Consider the following 24,872-nt stretch of genomic DNA (forward strand, 5'->3'; position numbering starts at 1 on the left):
TGAAAGTATTTCATCATTTATTGACTGTCAGATCATCAGCCTTCTCTATCTGAATCTGAATGTCTGTATGGAGGTGTATGTGCATGTAATCCCTACACTGCTCGGATTCTTGAGTCAGACGTCACATTATTTACATCATCTTCTCTTTCCATTTCTATCTCCAGTAGATGGCATTATTAAAAGTAAAGAAACCAATACTAATAAGATTAACACGTATTTCACATGGCCCTAATACTGTTTTAAACTACACTATTCTCCTTGAGATTCTTTGAAGGGCACTGTCACCATGCTCTGTCACTTTAGCCAGTTATGGTTTCCCAGGTGGAAGCCTGGGTTTAGTTGTGCCCAGGGCTTTTCAGTGCCTAGACTATCTATTTGTTCAGCTTCCTACAGTTCAGAAGCGTCCTCCACTTGACAGCTTGCCAGATTCCAACTCTCCTAACCTCTACCACAACCACCAGAGAGCATGTTTATTTGCGCAGTGCTAAATTACATGTCCAGTCTTCTTCCTTTCTTGTTACTTTTGGTTCCTGGTGGCCAACTTAAGTCAAAATGATGTGCCGGAGACTGGAATCTGAGCAAGCAGATAGTTCTTTCCATGGGGTCAACGAGTGGACAGAACAGAGAGGAGTGAGTAGATTAAAGCAAAGATTCACACTTCTGTATCTCATCTTCCTTACACAGAAATTTTTTAGTATCTCAATGTAGAATAATGCCCTTTTTTAAAAACGATTGTAAGCGATCACAATGTAAATTTAGTGCCAATAAACACATACAAAAACACACTAGCAGGGAGGGATATGATAAAACATCTGTCACTATAGATCTTCAGGAACAAGGATGATATAGAAGAATCTTTCTGGGTTTGTTTAGAGGCAATTCTGTGTCATACTATGTCCGTCCTGGTTGTGTGTCTTACACAGCTGGAGAGTTAGGCTTAGTTAGTTTGAGATATTTTTAGGGTACCAACCTCTGGGATGATCTGATTGCCCTGGAACCTTATTCACCTGATACAATTTTTATCAGTAACTTGAATGAGGTAACAGAGCAGATAGGTACCAATATTGATGTATGACCGCCAACCTCGGCTTTGTCAGCAGTATTATTACGTGTCTCTTGTCATGCTGCTCTCTCACTCCCAGCAAGGGTCATACAAACCTCTCTACTCTCACCTGACTTCTAACCCTGCCCTACATTCTCCTTCCCAACTCTTAAGAGATGACCTCAATCCCTACCTCTCAAAGAGAACAGGATCCATCAGAAGGGAAGTTTTGACAACTTCCTGCTCCCAAGCCTTTAAGCCTACCTGGGTTTGCACCCATCTCCTTTTTCTCCTTCCTGTGCAATAGTGTTCCTCCTCCTACCTAGGGCAAATCTCGCCATCTGGACTCTGGAGTCTCCCGTCCAATCTTCTCCAACTTCTATCTCAGTGTTTCTCGAAGTGTGGTTCCAGCAGCATCAGCATTCTCTGAGAACTTGCTAGAAATGCAAATTACCAGCCACATCCCAGACACCTATATCAGACATTCTAGAAGTGCAGCCCCAGCAATCTGTGTTTTAACAAGCCTTCTAGGTGATTCCAGTGCACACTCCTACTCTAACATAGATGAATGATGGATCCTTCTCATTAGCAGTTAAACCTACTCACGTCTTAAAATAACATCTTAAAATAATACAAATCCTTCATCTCCACTTCAGCCTCCTGAAAATACCTATCTCTCATCCCCTGCATAGACAGACTTCTCAAAAGAATTGTCTCCCCCGCCTCACCTTGCTTTCGTTCCTCAGAGCACTGTCTCTTCTTGGCTTCTATGAAGATGTATGCCTGACCTCCACTTCCACAAACCATTCATTTACTCTTTTCCACAAATATGTACTGAACACTGGCTATGCACCAAGCACTCAGCTGGGTGCTGTGATTATAATCACAAATGTGAAAGATGAAAGTCATGGTGCCTGCCCTAATGAAGTTCACATTCAAGTGAATGCTGCTGAAGGGCCTGATTTGACAAGGTCTGAAACTAAGTGTTTGCTGCATCTGGCAACATGGAGGTCATTGATGGCCTTGACAAGATATATACTCTAGTTACCAGATTGAGTGGGTTAAAGAGTAAATGGAAAAACAGAAGAGGAAGGAAGGAACACTTCCCAATTCATTTTATGAGGCCAGTATTACCATGGTACTGAAACTAAAGACATCACAAGAAAAGAAAACTATAGACTAATATCTCTTATGAATATACATGCAAAAATCCTCAACAAAATACTAGCAAACAGAATCCAACAACATATAAAAAGAATTGTACACCATGACCAACTGGAACTTATCCCAAGAATGTAAGATTGGTTGAAAATCTGAAAATCAATTAATGTAATACCTATATAAATAGGAGAAAGGACACACAATTATCTCAATAGGTGCAGAAAAACATTTGACAAAACATTACATCCTTTCATGAAAAAAACAAAACTAAACTAAAAACAGAAGAGAATGTCCTCAACCTGATAAAGGCCATCTCTGAAAAACCCACAGCCAGCATACTTAATGGTAGAAGACTAGATGCTTCCCCATAAGATCAGGAATAAGACAGACTATCCACTCTCAACACCTCTATTCAACATTGTACTGGATGTTCTAGCCTGGGCAAGTAGGCAAGAAAATTTAAGTCATCCAGATTGGAAAGGGGGTTGTAAAACTATCTCTATTTGCAGATGACATGATCCTGTATGCATAAAATTTTAAGTAACCCACTAAAAAACTACTACAACAAATAGACTCATTCACAGGATACAAGATCAATATATAAAAATCAATTGTACTTCAATACTGTAGCAAGGAACAATCCAGAAATTAAATTAAGAAAACAAATCAAAAAAGAGACAGACAGAAAACAAATCCATTTATTGTAACATCCAAAAGGATAAAATCCTTCGGAAAAATTTAACGAAAGACATGAAAAACTTCTCTCTAAAAACTACAAAATATTGTTGAAAGAAATTAAAGAAAATTAAATAAATGGAAAGACATTCCATGTTCATGTGATCAGAGGACTTAATATTGCTAAGATGGCACTACTACAGCAATCTTTATCAAAATCCTAGCTGACTCCTTTGCAGAAATTGACAGGCTCATCCTAAAATTCACATGGAAATTCAAAGGACCCAGAAGAGCCAAAATAATCATGAAAAGGAAGAACAAAGTTGGAGGACTTATACTTCTCATTTTCAAAACTTATGCAAAGTGACTGTAATCAAGACAATGTGATACTGTCAAAATGGAATAAAACTGAGAGGCCACACTTATGATTAACTGATTTTTGACAAGGATGCCAAGACAATTCCATGGGGAAACAATAGTCTTTTCAAAAAATGGTGCAGGGAAACTGGATTCCACATTCAAAATAATAAAATTAAACTCCTATCTCTCACCTTATAAAAAAAATTAACTCAAAATAGATTTTTAAAACTTACATGGAAGAGATAAAACTATAAAACCCTTACAAGAATACATAGGGGTAAATCTTCATGATCTTGAAAATGCAATGAATTCTTAGATATGACACCAAAATGCAAGCAACAAAAGAAAAAAATAAATAAGTTGAACTTTATCAAAATCAAAAATTTTTGTGTTTCAAAGGACACAATCAAGAAAGTGAAAAGACAACCCATGGAATGGGGTAAAAAATTTGCAAATCAGATATCTAATAAGGGACATATATCTAGAATATATAAAGAACTCATAACTCAATAATAAAAAGACAAAAATCCCAATTTAAAAATGGGTAAAGTGTCTGAATAGACATTTCTCCAAAAATAGATTTACAAATGGCCAATAACCACATGAAAAGATGCTCAGTATCATTAGCCATCAGGGAAATTCAAACAAAAACTGCAGTGAGATACCACTTTACATCCCACAGGATGGCTAAAATCAAAGAGACAGACAATAACAAATGCTGACAAGGATATAGAGAAATTGGAACTCTTATCCACTGCTGAAAGGATTGTAAAAGGATACAGCTGCTTTGGAAAACAGTCTGTCAGTTCCTTAAAAGGTCAAACATTGGGTTACCATATGACCCTTAATTCTACTCCTAAGTATATATCCAGGAGAAATGAAAACATATACCTACACAAAAACCTTTACACAAATGCTTATAGCAACGTTATTTATAATAGCCAAAAAATAGAAACAACCCAAATGTCTACCTATTGATGAATGCATAAATAACATGTAGTATACCCAGTAGTATTTAATGGGATATTATTGGACAATGTAAAGAAATGAAGTACTGGTACATGCTACAACATGGATGACCATTGGAAACATTATGCTAAGTGAAAGAAGCCAGTCACAAAAAGATCACACACTGTATAATTCCACTTATATGAAATGTTCAGAATAAGCAAATCTATAGAGACAGACACTAGTTTAGTGGTTGCCTTGGGCTGGGGGTAGGGGTGAGGACTGAGGGAAAAATGGTAAGTGACTGCTAATGGGAATTGGGTTCCCACAAAAATGTTCTAAACTTGATTGTGTGATGGTTGCACAATGCTTTGAATATACTAAAAACCATTGAACTATATACTTTAAATGGGTGAGTTATATGGCATGTTAATTATATCTCAGTGAAATTGTTTTTTTTAAAGAGTAAATGAGAGATGAGAAATTGGAGACAGCATACATATAAAAATATGTGATTAATGGGGGTAGAGAAAAGGTAGAGACTGCGATGGGGAGGCCAAGGGAGGGATTTTTTTTGTTTCTTGTTTTTGAAGGATGAGAGCTGCTAGGTCACCTTTGAATGCTTCTGGAAAGGCTCTAACAGAAAGGTTGAGGATGCAGGAAAGTGAAACAATTGGTGAAATAAATATGGTCTCTCAGAAGGCAGAAGGAAATAGGGTCCAGATCAAAGATGGACAGACTGACCTTTTATGGATGTAAAGACAACTCCATGGGAGGGAAGAAGGAGAGGATAGTACAGGTCCAAGAAGGTTGATGGATTAAGTGATGGGGAAAATGAGGAGAAACGAGTCCAGTGGCTGTGGACTTTCTCTGAAGAGGGGGAAGAAAGAGTGAGAGGTTTGGACAACAGGAAAGGTGTGAAATGAACACGGTGGCTGCTGGGAGAGCAAGCTTTTTAGGGAAAACCGGTAATGTTTCCAGGAAGTATTGGGGGTGGTTGATAATGAATCCATCGGATGACTTTTCTTGGCAGTGCTCATCTGTTGGGTGCAGGCATGGAGCAGGCAGATGATTGGGTCCCTCTGTTGGAATGTGCTCCATAAAGTCACTAATGGACTCAGTCCTCATCTTACTGAAAGATTCAACAACGTGTAACAAACTGACACCATCTCTTTCCTTGGGCTTCTGGGGCCCACACCTGCTAGTTTTCCTGTTTCCTTTGTGGCCACCACTTCTCAGCTTCCTTTGATAGCATAGTCTCCTCTGCCTAACTGCCTTTAGATTCTGGTGGTAAGCTTGGGAAATAACATGAAAAAGTTGGAACATGGTACCTGCTCTCCTGATACTTAATTTTATCAGGAAAAACAGACAATCAATAAGCAATCCCATAATGCGTCATTTAATCTCAACTGTGATCAGGCCTACCAAGGAGCATGTAAGGCATTGGGGATGAACAGCAGAAAGTGCTGACTTGGTTTGGTATCCCTTTTACATGAGATTTACCAACAAAACACTTTTCAGGGAGCAGATATTCAATAACTATTTGCTAAGTGTATGAAAGACCAAAGAGAGAAAAATAGTAACTCTGTAGCCTGGAGTTGCTTCAATAGTATAAGAGTTCTGTTTTTAAAAAGAATTCAACCATTTTTTAAAGTGGCAGGAAAGATACACCTGGGACAATGACAAAGCTGTATACTTAGGGATGACAAAAAAGCCATATTAATAGAGAAGGAGAAATGGCTGCATCTCAGTCATAATCTATAATAAAATCGGTGTTGACATGAATATACTTCAGTTCATTAGAAGAAAGGTGTATTTTGAAAGGGAAAAAAATCACCATCATGCAAAAGATTTTTGGCAATCTTTCTTCAAACAGTAGGAGATGCAAAGATATATAGGATGGGCTTCCCTGATGGCGCAGTGGTTGAGAGTCTGCCTGCCAATGCAGGGGACACGGGTTTGAGCCCTGGTCTGGGAAGATCCCACATGCCACGGAGCAACTGGGCCCATGAGCCACAACTACTGAGCCTGCGCGTCCGGAGCCTGTGCTCCACAACAAGAGAGGCCGCGATAGTAAGAGGCCCACGCACCGCCACCAGAGTGGCCCCCGCTCGCCACAACTGGAGAAAGCCCTCGCACAGAAACGAAGACCCAATGCAGCCAAAAATAAAAATAAATAAACAAATAAAAAGATATATAGGACATAGCTGCTTCCTTCAAGGAGCTCAGAATTTAGCGACAGAAGAGATGATATAAAGACAACCAAAGATGCAAAGAAATATAACAATCTGATGGCATCCCTTAGACTAGAATTTTTCAAGAAAAAGTAAACGTACCAGCCTACAATTTTCAGTGGCTTAGAAGCAGAAGTTAGTTATGAATAAGCAAGAGGATTAAGAATAAATACACGCAAATGCCCCGGGCCAGGACGGGACCCTGTGGCAAGGGAGTTCCCGGGGAACAGTCTCCGAGGACAAGATGAGCATGCAGGAGGCCTCCTGGGGAGGAGTCTCAGGATCGATACACACGGAAACGAAGGGAAGAGAGCAGGATTGCACAGGACGGTGATGCAGGGCTGGTGACTCCCGACACTGACCCACAAGGAGTTCTCAGGCTGGATTTGTCCCTAGTTGGGGTAAGAGGAGGGGTCTTATAGCCCTGCACTGACCAGTCATGGTTTGCAGACTGCACTTAGGAAGGGAGAGTGGTATTGGGCAAGGAGCCTCTTCCGCCAAGGCAATCCTTGAAGAAGGCTTCATGTTGAGAGGTGTCTGCTGGCAGCTGGGGAAATTAGGCCTTCGGTCCTGAAGGGAGATCAGAACACATCACAGTGCCCAGGCCCAGGGTGGCACATTCATTCCACTTGTTACCATGAAATCTTCAAATCGGATCCATGGAGTGACACGCAGCCCATCTAGAGAAGCAAAGAGAGGACTTGTGTCCGACGGCATAGAAATACAAATTCTTATGTTTTAGTTACAACCAAATTTTAATGACAAATGGATTGCCTTGTTAGAAGAATATGGGCACCTTTTGCAAACATTTGACTGGGGGTTTCCTTTTGATTAAACTTAAGAACTGGCACACATAACACAAAGCCAGGGGAGATCTAACAAAACTGGGAAGTGTAATTTGTAGCCCAGACAGGATCACGTGTAAGCCTCTCATCTTAACTGTTTAATGTATAGAATTCAGGAAGATTTCTGCAAAAGGCTGCCTTTACGTAGCTTAATCCATGTCCTGTTGAAAGGGCAGGACCAACTCTTGGCAAAAATGGGAATGAGATCAACTGAAGTGTCCTCCGAACCTTTTCTTATCATGGCGTGGCTTATCATGGAGGTAATTAGGACTTATTATCAAATCTTTACCCAAGGCAGTAGATGAGAGGTAGGTACCCTATACCCAGACCTCTCCTTTTGACATCCTTCTCCTATCACCCCTTCTGACATCCTTCTATCTTCTAGTAGCCAAAGGCTACTCATACCTGCTCTCCTTGGGAAGTGCTTCAAATGATTTCTTTCAAACCAGGGTTTCCCAGTGTTTGCTTTGTGAACCATTTGCATTAGAATCAGTAATACGTTAGAAAGTCAGCTTTCTGAATCCCACCCCGACCTTCCAATTCAAAATCTCTGAGACTGAGAACCCAGGAACCTGTGGTTTTTTTAAGAAGCTGGCTAAGTGATTTTTGTGCACACTGAAATTGTAAACACTCCTCTTTCATGGCCTCAGCTCTCACACGGGATGAACAGGGCTAAACTGATGTCCGATAATGCTTAGTGTCCATCTCATGGATGGCATAGCTTTTTAACTGAAGATGGTCTCTAAGGGTTCAAACTCAATGGGGAAATTTCAGCCACCAGGGCAAGATGATTACTGAAGACGTCCTCCTCCCTTTCTCTTCCTCTTCCTACAGTTTTCCTTGGTGATAGACTTGTCTTCTTGGTGATAGATCCTCCTTCAATCTTGGATCCTTCTATAAATACACGTGTCAGTCAGGAAACTCTGTAGACGACCTTAGATTTATATAATAACTTCTTAACTAACTCCATTCTGGGGAAGGCACATTGCAACCAGATATGAAAACAAACTTTCCACATTCCCAAGGGAGCCATCTAACTAAGTATTGTGGGGAAAAGAAAACAAACCAAAAAGATTTCATTGTCAAATAAATTTGAAGTATACTGAATTAAAATGAAGCTGTTTCTTTATTAGAGAACTTCTCAGAGGCTTTAATATGCTGCTGTGTATTATGAATTCCCTGGAGGAGGCTACGTATGCACTGTCCCAGCTTTTCCTGGAGAGCTCTTGAAGCTGTCATACTCTGTGGATTGCACTTTGGGAAAAGTTGTTCTAGATTTTAGCAGATTGTCTGGTCATCAGTTACACTCATGCTGTAGCGTGGTTCCCATTGTCTGAAATTCTTCGGCTGAGTTTGACTTCAGGTAATTTTTATGGCTGCTTAGGTTCACCTTAGGGTTTGATTTAAAGCACCCAAAGTAGGTCTTCATTTTCTGTTATTTCAATAAACTTCAGATTTCAGAGCCACGTCTCATGTTTTATTAAATTTACTTTTAAGCAAACCACACAATCCTTGGCCAATGTTTTGCAAGTGGATTTTGCTTCTCCTCCTTTTGACTGAAAGAACTTTCTTAAACTAAATATCAGTGTTCCTGTTCTCAATGTGTATTTGAAAACTTCTGTTCATTTTAGAGTCATGTTTCTACTGTATCCCTTTTATTCCATCTAGCATTTTGGTATTGGCAGGGAAAAGCTTTTTGAAACGATATTTGCATCTATCTCAGATAAATACTTCCGGTCACACAGCTTTCAGTATAAAGTTCTGACTTTAAAGAATTCAGATGTTATTTTCACAAATATCTATACTCCAATTATATTTCCTTCTCTTAAAAATAGCGAATGTCATTTTCCCAGAAAGGATCAGAGCTTCTTTATTGATAATTTCTTGAACTTCCTTTCAATCTTGAACAGGTTTTACCATAAAGTGTTTACAGGAAAACAATGCAGATTTCATCATAAAGACCTAATCAAGAATAGATAAGGGCTCTGAAGAAGTTTTAGGAGTTGCAATCATGCCATTCAAATTCATCTTAGAAATATATCGCCATATAAATAAAATAAGATTATAACGTTTTAATGGATTTTGTTTTCAGCATCTACAGAGGTGGGTTGTGACGCTGTCTGGGAGAAGGATCTCAATTCACACATTTGCTACCAATTCAACCTGCTTTCCTCCCTCTCCTGGAGCGAGGCACACTCTTCATGCCAGATGCAAGGAGGTGCTTTATTAAGTATTGCAGATGAGACTGAAGAAAATTTCATAAGGAGTAAGTAGGTGGATGATGCACATTGATGTCGGTATAATTAAAATGATCGGTGTTTACAGTTATGTCCATGTATGCCAAGATGCCTTCTGGAAAGAAAAGGTCCCTTGGAAAATATTTTTCTGTTATTAACATGGCCCAAACTCACACCCAGAATTTTGACCTGAACCCTGGGTCATTCCATTTGACACCTGGCCGTGCCTCTCTTATTTTCTCCCGCCCTGGAAAAGAGAAGTTGAGGCTACAGCAAGGGACCCAGGAGAATTTTCAGCTCCAACAAGTGCATAGGGAGACTTCTAAACTTAAGTCCGAATTCCTGCTTTGCTGGGGAGCTTAGCCATTCCGTTTCCATTTATAAATAATTAAGCTGTTTACTAATTAAGCAGAATCTTACCTGTCAGTCACTGTGTGTAGTAGGGTTTCCAGTGGATGCCAAAGAACTTAAAATTTAATTGGAAAAGCAAAAGCACACACATGTTAACTAATGCTGTAAAGTAATAACATAAACTGTCAAAAGACTGCTAAGGAGCTGGGTCTGATCTGTTTCACCTCTCACCTAAACTCTCTTTTTACTTCTCTTTTATAGATTAAATGTGTTTGTAGATGTGTACATGCAGCATTTAAAAATCTTTCTGAAACATTTGAAAGTGTCACAAAACTAGTCACTTTCATTAAAAGTTTCTGATGCTTTTTTTCCAAATTATATTACACATGTTTCTTCTAGAATAACAATAATAAAATTATTCTAGGATAATTTTAAAAGTTCAAGTATACAGAAAGAAAACCAAAGGAAAAACTCTCATAGTTCCACAATCCAGAGATAACCATGTTTCTTCTGCAAAAAAAACCCATACAAATGCATGCATAATCCATAGTATCTATGAAAAATGATATTGAATAAAAAGATGAGGTGGTTGTTGCACAGAGGTTAGGAACAGGGGCCAAAGAGCCACCTGCATGGGTTTGAATCCCACCTCCATCACTTACTAGCAGTGCTAAAGAAGTAACTTAACCTCTCTGTGCCTCAACTTCCCCCCTCTACCAAATGGAAATAATAACAATACCTACTTTTTGGTGGTGAAAATTACATATTATAGAACAGGTGAAAATTTAGAAAAGTGCCTGGCACACAAATCAAACACTCAGTATGTGTTAAACCTTTAACGGCAACTACGCGCACAGTTTAGTAACATGCTTATATAATTTACCTGCATAGAATGAACATCTGTCCGTGTCTATAAATATAGATCTATATCATAGCTTTTAATGGTTACATAGCGATACAGGTTAGAGATAATATATTTAGCTAATCTCCAAATATTAGATAGGGATAGGTAGATAAAATTCTTTATTTTGTTTTTATTTACTTATTTGTTGCTATGTAAAACCACCCCTCACATACCTTTGTGCATAGATCCCTGATTATTTCTCTCTAAGTTTGTAGAAGTGGATTCACTGGGTGGAAGAAGAAGCATATTTTAAGGCTTTTGAAAGTCATTAATAACTTCTAGAAGGATTGTAACAAATGCATGAACAGTATATGTCTGCCCCTTTCCCCACAGACTTGCAAAAGTGGGAAATTATCACTGAAACTGATCTGAGTGAGTCATATTGCAGGAAAACACCCATTTCCAAAATCATTATTAGCCTGTAATGGTATTTATAGAAAATTTTGTGCACAATTTATGAATTAAAATTGTTATCTATTCTGACTGCTGGGATCTTTAATAAGAGGGTTTGGACTTAATCAGACTTGAATAAAGATTAAAGGAATAAGATATGTCAGAGACTTTGATTTAAATACCACAATTTTATAATTAGATTTTGGGGATTGTTTAGATTGGGAAAACAGAAGAGTATTCATAAAGACAGAAGCTTGTTCTGACCAAGGTATTTTTTAATGTTGAAAATAGTCTACTGTTTCTTGTTAATCGCTGATGAACATTAACTATGGTATAAGGAATTATCTAAACTGCCACAAATGCCAGGAAATAGCCAAAGGAATTTCAGTTTGCATTTATTAGTATAGAATTGTGAGCCAATTTACTTGTAAAGCTAAATAGACTATTTTTGTACTTTTAAACACAGATTAGAAATTATACAATGATTTTTTAATATGTACTGTTAAAACAGTCACACAGAGGGTATTCAAAATAACTCTAAGGTAAGAATAATTAATACTTAAATATTTTAAGTAGATTACTTGAAAGCAGCACTTGGCACTTACCCCGATATGAAATGTGGAAATTTCTCCGTCTTGTCAATCCATCTTCCATTCTGCCTTCTGTCATAATGACACCAGTTAGATGATTTAATCAAATGGTGCTATTGGAAGGACTAACCAAATAGACATTAGAAAGAGACTTGTGTTTATGCCCCAGAAACTTGGAAAGGCAGAGCCCATGAATGCTGTTCCTGTCCAGTGATTTCAGGGATCTCAAAATTATAAAGCACCTTTTTCTCTTTCCTTAAAGGTTTAGCTTCTTCCAGTTTTCCACTGTTGTTTCAAAATACCCAATCACAGAAGGTGCTGCAGCCTTGTGATGTGAATGCACTAATCTTTACAACCTTGGTGACCATACAATCGATCATCCAGACTGAGACCCTTTGAAGAGTAAAAGGTTCTGCCATCAATACTTATTCTGGAACTACCAGGATAAGCCATGAATTTTCCAGGCAAACTGGGACATACGGTCACCCTATTTATCACTCTTATCTGTCAGGGTTTCAGTCTCAGGCAGGGCCCCTGCATCTGGCTCAGAATAAATTGGGTTCTGAAGCAGATGAATCATAAGGGATCAATGCTGTCCTTTAGAAGATTCAATGGCAACATTTGAAAGTGTCACAAAATTACTTTCACTAAAGTCTCTGACACTGTTTTTTCCCCAAATATTACAGCACGCGTGGTACATGTTTGTTGTAGAGTAATTTTTTAAAGTTCAGGTGCACAAAAAGGAAAACCAAAGAAAAATTTCCCCTAATTCTACAATTTTGAGAAGCATATTTTTCTACACAAGCAGGTCAAGGCACATGTTTCTACATAGCACTGATAACAAAATTGGAATTGAATTAAAACAGGAGGAGCCGAGGCACAATGGTTAGGAGAAAGAGCCTACAGAAAGCTTTCTCCCACACCAAGCTGAAGAAGCATTTGCACTGCTCATGGCCCCAACCTGCTATTTTTTTTTTTAACATCTTTATTGGAGTATAATTGCTTTACAATGGTGTGTTAGTTTCTGCTTTATAACAAAGTGAATCAGCTATACATATACATATATCCCCATATCTCCTCCCTCTTGCGTCTCCCTCCCTCCCACCCTCCCTATCCCACCCCTCTAGGGGGTCACAGAGCACCGAGTTGATCTCCCTGTGCTATGCAGCTGCTTCCCACTAGCTACCTATTTTACATTTGGTAGTGTATATATGTCCATGCCACTCTCTCACTTTGCCCCAGCTTACCCTTCCTCCTCCCCATATCCTCAAGTCCATTCTCTAGTAGGTCTGTGTCTTTATTCCCACCCTGCCCCTAGGTTCTTCATGACCATTTTTTTTTTTTTAGATTCCATATATGTGTTAGCATACAGTATTTGTTTTTCTCTTTCTGACTTACTTCACTCTGTATGACAGACTCTAGGTCCATCCACCTCACTACAAATAACTCAATTTCATTCCTTTTTATGGCTGAGTAATAGTCCATCGTATATATATGCCACATCTTCTTTATCCATTCATCTGTCTATGGACACCTAGGTTGCATCCATGTCCTGGCTATTGTAAATAGAGCTGCAGTGAACATTTTGGGACATGACTCTTTTTGAATTATGGTTTTCTCAGGGTATATGCCCAGTAGTGGGATTGCTGGGTCATATGGTAGTGCTATTTTTAGTTTTTTAAGGAACCTCCATACTGTTCTCCATAGTGGCTGTATCAATTTACATTCCCACCAACAGTGCAAGAGGGTTCCCTTTTCTCCACACCCTCTCCAGCATTCATTGTTTGTAAATTTTTTGATCATGGCCATTCTGACTGGTGTGAGATGATATCTCATTGTATTTTTGATTTGCATTTCTCTAATGGTTAATGATGTTGAGCATTCTTTCATGTATTTGTTGGTACTCTGTATATCTTCTTTGGAGAAATGTCTGTTTAGGTCTTCTGCCCATTTTTGGATTGGCCAACCTGCTATTGATCCCTCTACATACTCTGGTCCCGTGGATTCTGCTCTCCTCTTGGCCAGACAACCCCCATTGGCTCTCGAATGGACAGCCCTTCCCCCATTTCTTTAGCATACCTTAAATTTGAGGGCTTGCCTCCCGGCACTAACAACACTTAATATGCCTTCTGCTTCCTAGCCAGACCCCTAAGGAAAAGGTCCTCTAAGTTGTTCAATTTTTTTAACTGTGAAATATTTCAAGAGTATTGACAAGTGTAAACATTACATCTCTGCACACACATACCCATTATAGAGATTTAATAGCATTTCTTCCTATTCCTCTTTCTCAGGGCCTGAGGTAGCCTGAGCTCAGTGTACTTGGGTCCTGAGCCTCCAGATTGAGGCCACCAGACACATGTGGCAAAAAAATAGGAAGACAGAGGGGCACTTTGTAGGACTGGCCCTGGGCACTTCCTCCTTCCCCCTCTAAAACCCTCAAGTGGGTAAGCTCACACGGGTCAGATGGTCTCAGATTTGAAACCATGAACTGTTGATGGATTGACGGCCGTTGAGAGGCAGCATTCCTGTATGCTTAGATTAAACACTGCACAGTTGCTGTCAGTGAGCCTTTAGGAGACTGCCATGTTTCTCAGGCTGGCTTTTTTTACTCTGAAGCACCAGGGTGGGGTTTAGTAGCACTTAAACTCTTTTCTGCCATTGATGGAGTTAATTTATGACTCCATGCCCCAGGAACAGGAAAACAAGAAAGACGTGTAACATTGATATTTTTTTTGAAACTCCGTATTTCTCTTATTTCAGAGCACTTTGGCAATGAAGCAGTGGAAGTATGGATAGGTCTGAATCAGCTAGATGAAAATGCTGGTTGGCAGTGGTCGGATAGAACACCACTCAACTATCTGAACTGGAACCCAGGTACCTGCAGCGTTTTGTTTACCTTCAACAGGTGGCATCGTCCCATAGCCTAAAATAGCAATATTTCCCACATATGTATACGACGTGTTATTGTGAAAGTGGCTTATAAACATTTTTAAAGCCTGATTGAATTTCTATAAGGCATGCTTTTCCAAACGAGAAAATGGAGGCCAAGAAGTAAGCCAAGGGTACATGAGGATTTGGGTCAAAACCAAGATTCTAGTCAGTTGTTTTAAAAATAGCAACAGAGATAAGAAATTAAATCTCAGAAGTAGATGTTTATGTACAGATTGTTTTCGTATATTTTTTCCCACTCTCTCCTAGTCAATTTCCTCTCTCTTCAGTTAACCTTTGCCCTCCAAAGATATGATCAATTACTGTCTTACATCAGTATGTCTCACACAAAAAAAGGAAAATTGGTTTTTCTTATGGATTCTAAGTCAATTACATTAACTGTGTAATACAACGCACTCACATTCTGTTTAAATGTGTTGTTTAAAAGATTGTTATAGTTGAACCTTGAATAACTAGAAAATATAATAAAGTACGATTGCACTTTGTGAAAAAAAATAGCAACAGATTGAAAAATATCTCTCTACCTTAAAACAATAAAATCAGCTGTTGCTATCTTTGGCAAATCATTTCATTGTCATGCCTGGACTTCAACTGCAAAATCATAAATATAATATCTTATAGGATTTACTACATATGCCAAAGAGAAGGGCTGTCTCCTTGATGCTAAAACTACATTTCAGTATATATTGAACTAACTGCTTTTGCTTCTAACATTAAGTACACACATATTGTATTTTCAGAAATAAATTTTGAGCCATTTGTTGAATATCACTGTGGAACTTTTAATGCATTTATGCCAAATGCCTGGAGAAGTCGGGATTGTGAGTCCACTTTGCCTTACATATGTAAAAAATATCTAAACCATACTGATCACGAAGTAGTTGGTGAGTGTTTTTATTTTAAGCTGTTTTTATAAGTAAGTTGCTTACTTGCCCTCTCAATATATTCAAAGTCCTTTACTTTTTGCTAATAATTTATAATTTAAACTTAGCTAAGGCTAGTTTTTATATGAATAAAAATGTGTAACAAGATAAGATCTGTTATTCCAAAGGTACCATGAATTTAATAAATGCATTTAGGTTTTTACTAAAAACTAAAGCAAAATAACCTAAGTATAGAAAACATTTTCTCCCTCTCTTTTTAAAAACTTTGCTTTCTTATTCATTCTGCCTTAGAAAAACAAGATATGCTTCATTTTCTATTCTAGTTGAGTTTTATTTATTTATGGTTACCCTAGAAATTAAACATATGAATTAGAAAATAGTTTTATAAAATTATTTACTTCATTGATCTCCTATCATACTCTATATCTCTTGTTAGTAATACTTCCTCCTTGAAATAACAAACAAAATTTTAGGTGTACCTAAGACTTAAATGCCACATAATTACAATCTAGTACCTGAAGCTCAGTTATTTCTATTCTTAAGATCTATTACTTCTTCTTAGTTTCTATGGAATTAATGTCTGAACTCAGGAAGTAGAGATAAAAACATAACCATTTTTAAAGAATCATTACCAGCATAATTAGAAACAACTCTACATTTAAAACAATAATCTGAATTATCTTTCTAAAATATTATCCCTTACAGTTAAGCTTTTATATTTTATTTTATTTTTTTATAGATTTATTTATTTATTTATTTTTTTGGCTGCGTTGGGTCTTCGTTGCTGTGTGCGGGGTTTCTCAAGTTGCAGCGAGCAGGGGTTACTCTTCATCGACGTAGGCAGGCTTCTCATTGCGGTGGCTTCTCTTGTTGTGGAGCACAGGCACGTGGGCTTCAGCAGTTGTGGCCTGCGGGCTCTAGAGCACAGGCTCAGTAGTTGTGGCTCACGGGCTTAGTTGCTCCGCGGCATGTGGGATTTTCCGGGACCAGGGATTGAACCCATATCCCTTGCATTGGTAGGCAGATTCTTAACCACTGCACCACCAGGGAAGTCCTCAATTAAGCTTTTTAATTTACGATATTATGTTATGTTAATTTACAATATTGTGTTAGTTTCAGGTGTACAGCAAAGTGATTTAGTTGTGTGTGTGTATATATATATATATATATATATATTCTTTTTCAGCTTCTTTTCCATTATAGGTTATGACAAGATACTGAATATAGTTCCCTGTGCTATACAGTAGGTCCTTGCTGTTTATCTATTTTACATAGAGTAGTGTGTATCTGTTAATCCCAATCTTCAAATTTATCCCCCCCTTTCCCCTTTGATACCCATAAGTTTGTTTTCAATGTCTGTGAGTCTATTTCTCTTTTATAAGTAAGTTCACTTGTATCATTTTTTTAGATTCCACACATAAGTGATATCATATGATATTTGTCTTTGTCTGACTTACTTCATTTAGTATGAAAATTTCTAGGTCCATTCATGTTGCTACAGATGGCATTATCTCATTCTTTTTTATGGCTGAGTAGTACTCCATTGTATATATGTACCATATCTTCTTTATCCATTCATGTGTCGATGGACATTTAGGTTGCTTCCATATCTTGGCTACTGTAAATAGTGCTGCTATGAACATTGGGATGAATGTATCTTTTTGAATTAGAGTTTTCATCTTTTCTGGAGTTTTCAGGAGTGGGATTGCAGGATCATATGGTAACTCTATTTTCAGCTTTTTAAGGAACCTCCTTACTGTTCTCTATAATGGTTGTACCAATTTATGTTCCTGCCAACAGTGTAGGAGGGTTCCCTTTTCTCCACACCCTCTTACAATTAAGCTTTAACTTTTATTTTCCTTTAAGTAGCTAAGCCTAAAGATATTGTAGAATATGGGGGTGAGGAGAAGAAGCATCTCATCATTTTTTTACGTAGAGAATTTTTCATTATGTCAAGAATGTGCTGACATTGCTATCACTGTTATTGTCCTGTCCCTCCCTCTTTTCCTTTCATTTTCCTGCCTCAATTTCTTCTGTCTTCATTTTTTTTCTTATGCCCTCCTGCACTGCCTCCTGCTATCCTTCTTTTCTTCAATTTTATTTGCTCTCCTGATCTATTAATTGAGGTCAGAAGACCAGAAATGATGGCAGCTAAGCTAAGTTTGTTTGGATTATTTGCTGTTGTTTCAAGTCCAAAAAATACTTTTGATGATCTAGTCCAGTGTCTTCCAACTGTGCATCCAGGGTCCCCAGTTTCTTTCCTTATCTCCACCCTTACGTCAATCAGAGAAGTTCCTCTTTTATCTTTTTATCTTACCTCTAGAGTGAAGTTTAGGGTTCCTTTTTTCAAGGGGTCTGTGACTGTTTTTAGGTTGATATTATCTATCTATCTAAATGTTCTAACATTCATCCACTGTGATTCTAATAGCTGTCAGAGTCCTAGAAGTGATTTTAAAAGAATGTCTTGTTTCCCAAATTAGCAGTGAAGTTGTTTCTAACTAAGTTAGTGCTTAAGGAAGGCACCCAGTTGTGGTTAATAAAATAAAGTAAAAATGCTGTCATCAGGCTGGGGGCAAGCTCCTGGAAGAGGAGAGCCAAAGTTGGCATGCACACAGCTGCCTTCCCTGCCAGTGTTAAAGCATCGTGGCATTATTTTGCTGTAAGTCGAACCCAGAGTCCATATGAACCCAGAGGGACATCAGAGGCACTAAGCCTGACCCCCAAAATAAAAGCTATCATCTCTGCTCTAGATAAAGCGGCCAGAATTTCAGATTCTTTTCAGCTGAGAATAACTATCTACCCCCTGCACCTAATACTGTATATAAAATCCTTTAAAAAGCATTTAAATTGTGTTCCATAATACTCCTTTTTTAGTGTAAAAAGGTTTTTTTAAATGGATAGCTCTAAATGCTAAATTTTATATCTAGCCCTGACTCTCACTTTGGTTGTATGACCTTTATCAAGTCTCCTTAACCTCTTTGTGCCTTAGATAGCTCATCTGGAAAATGAAGCACTGAGATCCATTAGATCCTAGTCCAGATCATAGATGGGATCCTTTTCAAGTCTGAAGATCTAGAATGCTATGATCTATATCTTATTGTATCATATGCTTCTGTTTTTCAAATTTAAAAAATAATCATATATTAATGGTGATTTATATTGGGGGTAATAAGTAATGTTAAAACAATTGTGGTAAATAACTTCGTTTTTTGTTGGTTCAAACAGAAAACGATGCTTGGAAATATTATGCTACCCACTGTGAGCCTGGCTGGAATCCCCACAATCGTAATTGCTATAAACTTCAGAAAGAGAAAAAGACCTGGAATGAAGCTTTGCATTCTTGCCAGTCCAATAACAGTGCATTAATAGACATAGATTCGTTAGCAGAAGTGGAGTTTCTTGTAACCCTCCTTGGAGATGGTGAGTGCCAAGTGTCTTTGGTTTAAGAAGTATGAAATTAATGGAGTAACTCTCTTTATTAGTGAAGTTGAAAAGAAATTAAGCTATTTAAAATTGATTCTTTATGGCACATGTATCTGAAATTTCCAAATAATACCCAGGAGTGAAAATTCACTGAATTTTTACAAAATACATATTCAGAAACTTTGTAACATCTCATAGATGCCAGATATATTACATGTTTTCATTTTGGGGTTTTTTTTTTTTAAGGGGGAAAGGTCATTTCCTGAAATTTCTAATTTAAAAAACCTGAACCTGTAATTTAGCATAATGAGCACTAGATAGCAGTAATGTGCTGTGGCCATGTAATCCAAGCAATAAAGGAAATTCCTTACAAAATTGATTATATTAAAATAACTTTAGCCAGTGAAAATGGGTAATTTATTTGGTGTGGTGTTTTTCAAGCTGTGTAGCATGCTCAGGGGTTCCAAGCTCTGAGGCCTCCACCCAGCTTTACCCACCAGAGCAGATCTGCCCCTACCTATGTCATATATGGACATAGAATTCTGCTGGAAAACATCGAAATCACTGACCGAGAGTAAATCTTTTTTTAGTGGAAAAATCTGGCGTCTACTCTATTTCAATGTTAGGTTTTAGTTTGGAGTGAAAACAAAACTCCTTCTGTCATTGTTCCTCACCCTTTGCATTTGGGATTGAAAGAATCCTGTGGCTGCCTCTGTGTCAGCGGGGCACTGGAACACTCTCCCAGCCATCGAGGGTCTTTTCTCCCTACCTAGACTGGCCAGCTTTATTTTATTTACTTTTCCAGCAACCCCACTGCTCCTATTCAATGTTTCTAAGAATTTCTGCTCCTTTTTTTTCCCTAGCCAAAAGAAAAAAAGTAAAGCTAGACATCATTAAAAGGTTTTTTTCTAAGTGCCTTTTCTTAATTTGATTGACCTTCCTATTTTTGCTTTTTCGGGGTAGAAGAAAAACCAGACTTTGCAGATCTACTTTCCATACTGTAGCACGAACTAACTAGAGTCCTGGCAATCTGACTTGCTTAAGCTTTCTCCTTGCCCTGGCTTTCACTGACACTCTGCCTCACTTATAAGGCCTATGTTGAGCAGATCTAGATAGATTAAGGGGGGAAGGGTTTAAGCAGGTATTTTATACCAAAACTTAAACAGGTTTCATTCCAAGAAGAAACAAAGAAGGAATCACATGCAAAGTGGTATATATTGGTAATAGCCCCTCTGTGTTATCACCTTTGCAGATACTAGGATTCTTGTAAGTAATTTACATTTATCTCTTGCAGAAAATGCATCAGAAACATGGATTGGTTTGAGCAACAATAAAATTCCAGTTTCCTTTGAATGGTCTGATGGCTCCTCAGTCATCTTTACTAATTGGCACACACCTGAGCCCCAAATTTTTCCAAATACAAGCCAGCTATGTGTCTCAGCGGAGCAATCTGTAAGTTGATTCATTTGTTCAATGCTCACTTTGCTGGACTTGTACTGAGGGCCACCTGTGCCAGGGACTTGGGCTGTGGCAGAGACCAAGACAGGCACAGTGCCTGCTCCTCCTGGGGCTTCCACGCTAAGCAGTAAAACATATACACACTAAAAACACATGGTAATTATAGTTGTGATAATAGCTCTGAGGACATAGGTTCAAGATGGTGAGAAACTTGGGTTGGGACAGCTACTTCAGACAAGACAGTCAAGGAGGGCTCTCTGAAGAGGTGACATTTAAGCTGGGACTTGAACAAAAAAAAAATCTCTTGAAGAGCAGGAGAACATTCCAGGCAGGGGGCAGCTGCCCAAAGGCAGGCCAAGGCTTGCCATGTTTGATAATCAAAAAGGAGACCAGGATGGTGTGGAGGTATGGACGGTGAAAGGTGGTAGGAGATGGGGCAGGAAGAATGCAAAAATGTGAGGCTTATAGGCCTGGGATAGGACCCACTAAAGGGCTTCAAGTAGATGAAAGCATGATCTGATTTACATTTTAAGATCAACTGTGGCTGCTACATAGAGAATTGATTGGAGAGAAGAGAGTGGAAGCAGAGAAACCAGTTTGGAGGCTACTCCTGTGGTTGAATTAGAGTAGTGAATATGGAGACAAGAAGACAGATTCAAGGATCCTCTAGAAGACAGGAATTGTTGCTAAAGCAGACGTGGGGGTGAGAGACAGGTAGGTTTTGAGCACCACCATTTTGGTGGATGGGGGTGCCACTGACCACCCTGGTGAAGATGAGGGGAAGAACCAAGGAGTTCGGAAATTACTCTGGAAGGTGATGGTTTTTAAGCTCCATTATCTTCTTAACATAAAAGGATTTCAACACTGCATGTAACCTCTTTGAAAACTGCAAATCAATGGAAAACCTTGCTGCTTTCTTCACATGAATGTGATGGTCCCAGTGACCTTAACATTACACTTACCTTTATGTGCTAGTCTCTCATTTATCTAAAACCTCTGATTATACAGAATTTGTTTAATCCCAAGCCATTTGAAGGGTTTTTTTATATGTTTAGAATAGACAATCTCTTTGATCAGATAGCTACTGAGCTCACTGGTGAAGTTTTAGGAGGTTATTGGGATTTGGTAGGCATGCTTACTCTTTTAAGACACCGGGATACCATATCAAGTTCCCCCAAGAAGCAGTTTATTAAATGTTACTTAAGTAGCTTGACAAAGTGATTGTGCCAGCCAAACATGGGAAATGTCTAAGCACTTACTTTTTTCTTTTTTTAAGCACTTACTTTTATGACACATTTCATTGTTTTATCTTTCAAGGGTGTCACAAATCCATGCAGTTACAATGATAGTGCTCAGGCAGTGTCTCAGAGTCACACCTGAGGGGGAACAATGACCTCTCCAAATGTTTGTTTTGGGTGTTACTCTGCTGAAAACCACTGTAGTTTATTCTACAGTATTTGATGCTTTATTGGTTCATTAGTTTTGATATAATTAAGGTGATCTTAGTTTCCTATTGACATTCTCCTTTTTTATTTGACAGACATGGGTATTTCACTTAGCATATTCACAAAGCAGGAGCCAACATTTGGACCGAGAAGTTGTTTTTAAGAGAGTGAGGATAGGTATTAATATTATTGGATGTGTTAGGACGATGCTGCTGTAAATGTGGTATTTTGTGGCCCCTTTTTAGCAACTCAGTAGCTCCTTAAACAGTAGATGCATAAAAAGTAACACTTATTCCCTTAAAGTTGAACTCAATATGAATGTAATTATTATAATTAACTAGTTACCTAAACATGGTCGATACCTCAATTTGAATCTGAGAGGTTGGTAGCCATTCATCTGTCCATCCAATAGTTACTAAGCAATTACAGTGTGCCTGACAATATCCTATAACTGCATGGTTTTCTGGAGACTCCATGGGGATGGGCTACAAGGCTGCTCTTACAGGTGAAGGTGTCAGCCTCCTACATAGTATGTTTCTGAGGGTCATGGAAGAGCTCTCTACTCACCTAAAACCCTGCATGCCTGAGATACCTAAATTTTGAATTTGAATTGTGTGAAAATTTAAATTGTGTGGTTTTAGCCTAAAGGTCTGGTTTGTGTTAAAATAAAAAATCCTTTGGGAGGATAAAATTTTAATCAGTTAGCAGTTATTGTATTTCATCATCAATGAAGGATATGAGAACAGCCTTCATTAGAACTAGGAGAAGACATGAAGGTATCTGCCCGTCATATAAAGAGGAAATGGAGTGGGGCTTTGGAGAATTCGTGATGAAGAAGGGTACTGGGGGTTGAACATGAAGTTCAGCTATGATAATGTTATCTCGGGTGATTCATGGTGCTTTCCAGGCATTTCCCCAGCATCAGGTTTATACAGCATCAGGTAAGCAGCAAAGCATTCAATTTAACACCTAGAAGTGATTGGAGAGAAGAAGCAGCATTCTCACTTGGTCAGGGGAATAGTTTCATATAAGTGGTTCTCAAAGTGTGGCCCCCAGACCAGCAGCATTCACATCAGCTAAAAACTTGTTAGAAATACAAATTCTCAGGTCCCACCTGACTTACTGAATGAGACACACAGATCCCAATCAACTGTGTTTTAGTTACCCCTCCAGGTGATTCCAGTGCACACAAAAGATTGAGAATCACTACTTATCCCATCTTTAACAAAATATTCAGAGCAGTTTAATGTAAAGCCAGACCTCCCACTCGTATGTAGAGAATCAACCTTTTCTAACACAAGATCCTGACACATTACGCCCCCTTGAAACATGCATTATTAATCATATTTTAATTCAGAATTATTGACTTTGATTATCAGCATCAATAATGGAGTGTATTCATTCATCTTGTAATATTTTTCCTCTTAGGAGGGACACTGGAAAGTTAAAAATTGCAAAGAAACACTTTTTTACGTTTGTAAGAAAACAGGCCGTGTCCTTTCTGACACTGAATCAGGTTGCCAAAAGGTAAGAGCTGTGAACACTGCAGGGACTTCATAACCAGACTGATTTATCCACCATCAAATTAAAGTGAATCTCTCTCCCTCTCTTTCCTGCCTTGGCTTCCTCCTCTCTCTCTTTCCCCTCCTTCCCTTCCTTTCTTCTTTCCTTCCCTTCGTTTTTTTCTGAGTGGGCTCTTGTAACAAACCAAACAATTATCAGCTAGGGGCACATGAAAGATTTACAGCTCTTGGAAGGATTGTTGTCTTACCATCTATTTCCACCCAAGACTAGTTTTCTTTTGAGATAAGAAATGTAAATGATCCTGTTATACCATCTGTATAAACAATGCCTATCATGTGATACACTGTCTCACACGCGGTTTTCATTGTCTTCCAATGAAGACTGTCAGAGTGAAAGCAAATGCATTCCTTTTGAGTCAGAGAGTGACCTTCTGCACCCAGAGTCTTGTTTTCCTTTTCACTTTTCTTAAACTTGAATATTTGAATAAAATACAATAACAAAGAGAAATGCATGTTTGCAACACATTTGTTATTTAGGAAAGGGATAATAAAAATACTTTGTATTTTAAGTAATAAACTATTTTTGGTACTTAAAGTACTATTTTCAGTACTAAAAATAATAAAAAAACATACTTTAGGTTTAAACTTTAAAGGTAGAAAATAATCTGTCTTAAATTTCTTAAAATACATTCAATATTCTGCTGTGTTACAAACAATTTATCTATCAGTGTCCTTAGCACATGCATTCCCTCTCTCTCTCTCATCACACACACACACACACACACACACCTAAAAATTTTGGATTTAACTATTGGAGATTTTTATGCTGTGTGAGTCTCAAAATGTTCACAAATCTTGTTTTTATGCAATTCTCTTTTAATTATTTTCTCTTCTAATCCAGTTACTTATGTTCCAATTAAACGATAACCCCTCTCTTCAGAAACTGCATTTGATTCATTCATCCATGTGTAAGCATATTAGTTACTCTTCACACTTTAGCTGAACAATACCTGTGCCATAGCTGACACGTGACCAGACGTCTTACCTAATGATTACATTTCCTGAATTAGTTATTACTGATCACTGATCTAATCTCTATCTGCTCAGAAATATTGAAAAAAATCCATCCTACAGTGGCTTTCAAGGCAACTCAACATGTTTTATTTGTGTCAAAAGAGTAATTAACTTCTTACACAGCAGAAACAACTGATGTTCTATCTAAACTTTTGTATACTGCTTCCCTCTTTCTGACCAGCCTTATCAATATTTAAGGATTCTGGGTTCAGAGCCAGTTCTTTACTCTTATGGCGAAATTCCATTAATTTCTTTATGCATCTATGAATATGGTTTCGAAAGTTTCCTTTCTTTTAGCCATCTGCTTCAGTGCAATTCTCTACACAGTCTGCACATGCAAAACCAACTTACAAAATAAGTCTGGATAATTTCAAAG

The 24,872-nt window shown here is 38.2% G+C and overlaps 1 protein-coding gene and 1 long non-coding RNA gene across 2 annotated transcripts in view; one reads left to right on the plus strand and one right to left on the minus strand.

Moving 5' to 3' along the window:
• The window catches only part of PLA2R1 (phospholipase A2 receptor 1), a 119,968-nt gene that overhangs the window by 19,764 nt on the left and 75,332 nt on the right, over positions 1–24,872 (plus strand). Inside the window, 6 exon segments of the mRNA XM_019923216.3 lie at positions 9,358–9,531; positions 14,501–14,614; positions 15,430–15,573; positions 18,799–18,993; positions 20,291–20,448; positions 23,328–23,426. Coding sequence (XP_019778775.3) covers positions 9,358–9,531; positions 14,501–14,614; positions 15,430–15,573; positions 18,799–18,993; positions 20,291–20,448; positions 23,328–23,426 — 884 coding nt within the window.
• Positions 2,884–24,872, minus strand: part of LOC109547925 (uncharacterized) — a 147,398-nt gene continuing 125,409 nt past the window's right edge. Inside the window, exons 4-7 of the long non-coding RNA XR_004527424.2 lie at positions 11,756–11,865; positions 10,931–10,983; positions 9,923–9,968; positions 2,884–7,100 (exon numbers count right to left, since the gene is read on the minus strand). This is a non-coding gene — a long non-coding RNA (uncharacterized lncRNA). The remainder of the gene's footprint in view (positions 7,101–9,922; positions 9,969–10,930; positions 10,984–11,755; positions 11,866–24,872) is intronic.

The sequence above is a fragment of the Tursiops truncatus genome, chromosome 7, assembly GCF_011762595.2.
Source record: "Tursiops truncatus isolate mTurTru1 chromosome 7, mTurTru1.mat.Y, whole genome shotgun sequence".
Lineage (NCBI taxonomy): Eukaryota > Metazoa > Chordata > Mammalia > Artiodactyla > Delphinidae > Tursiops > Tursiops truncatus.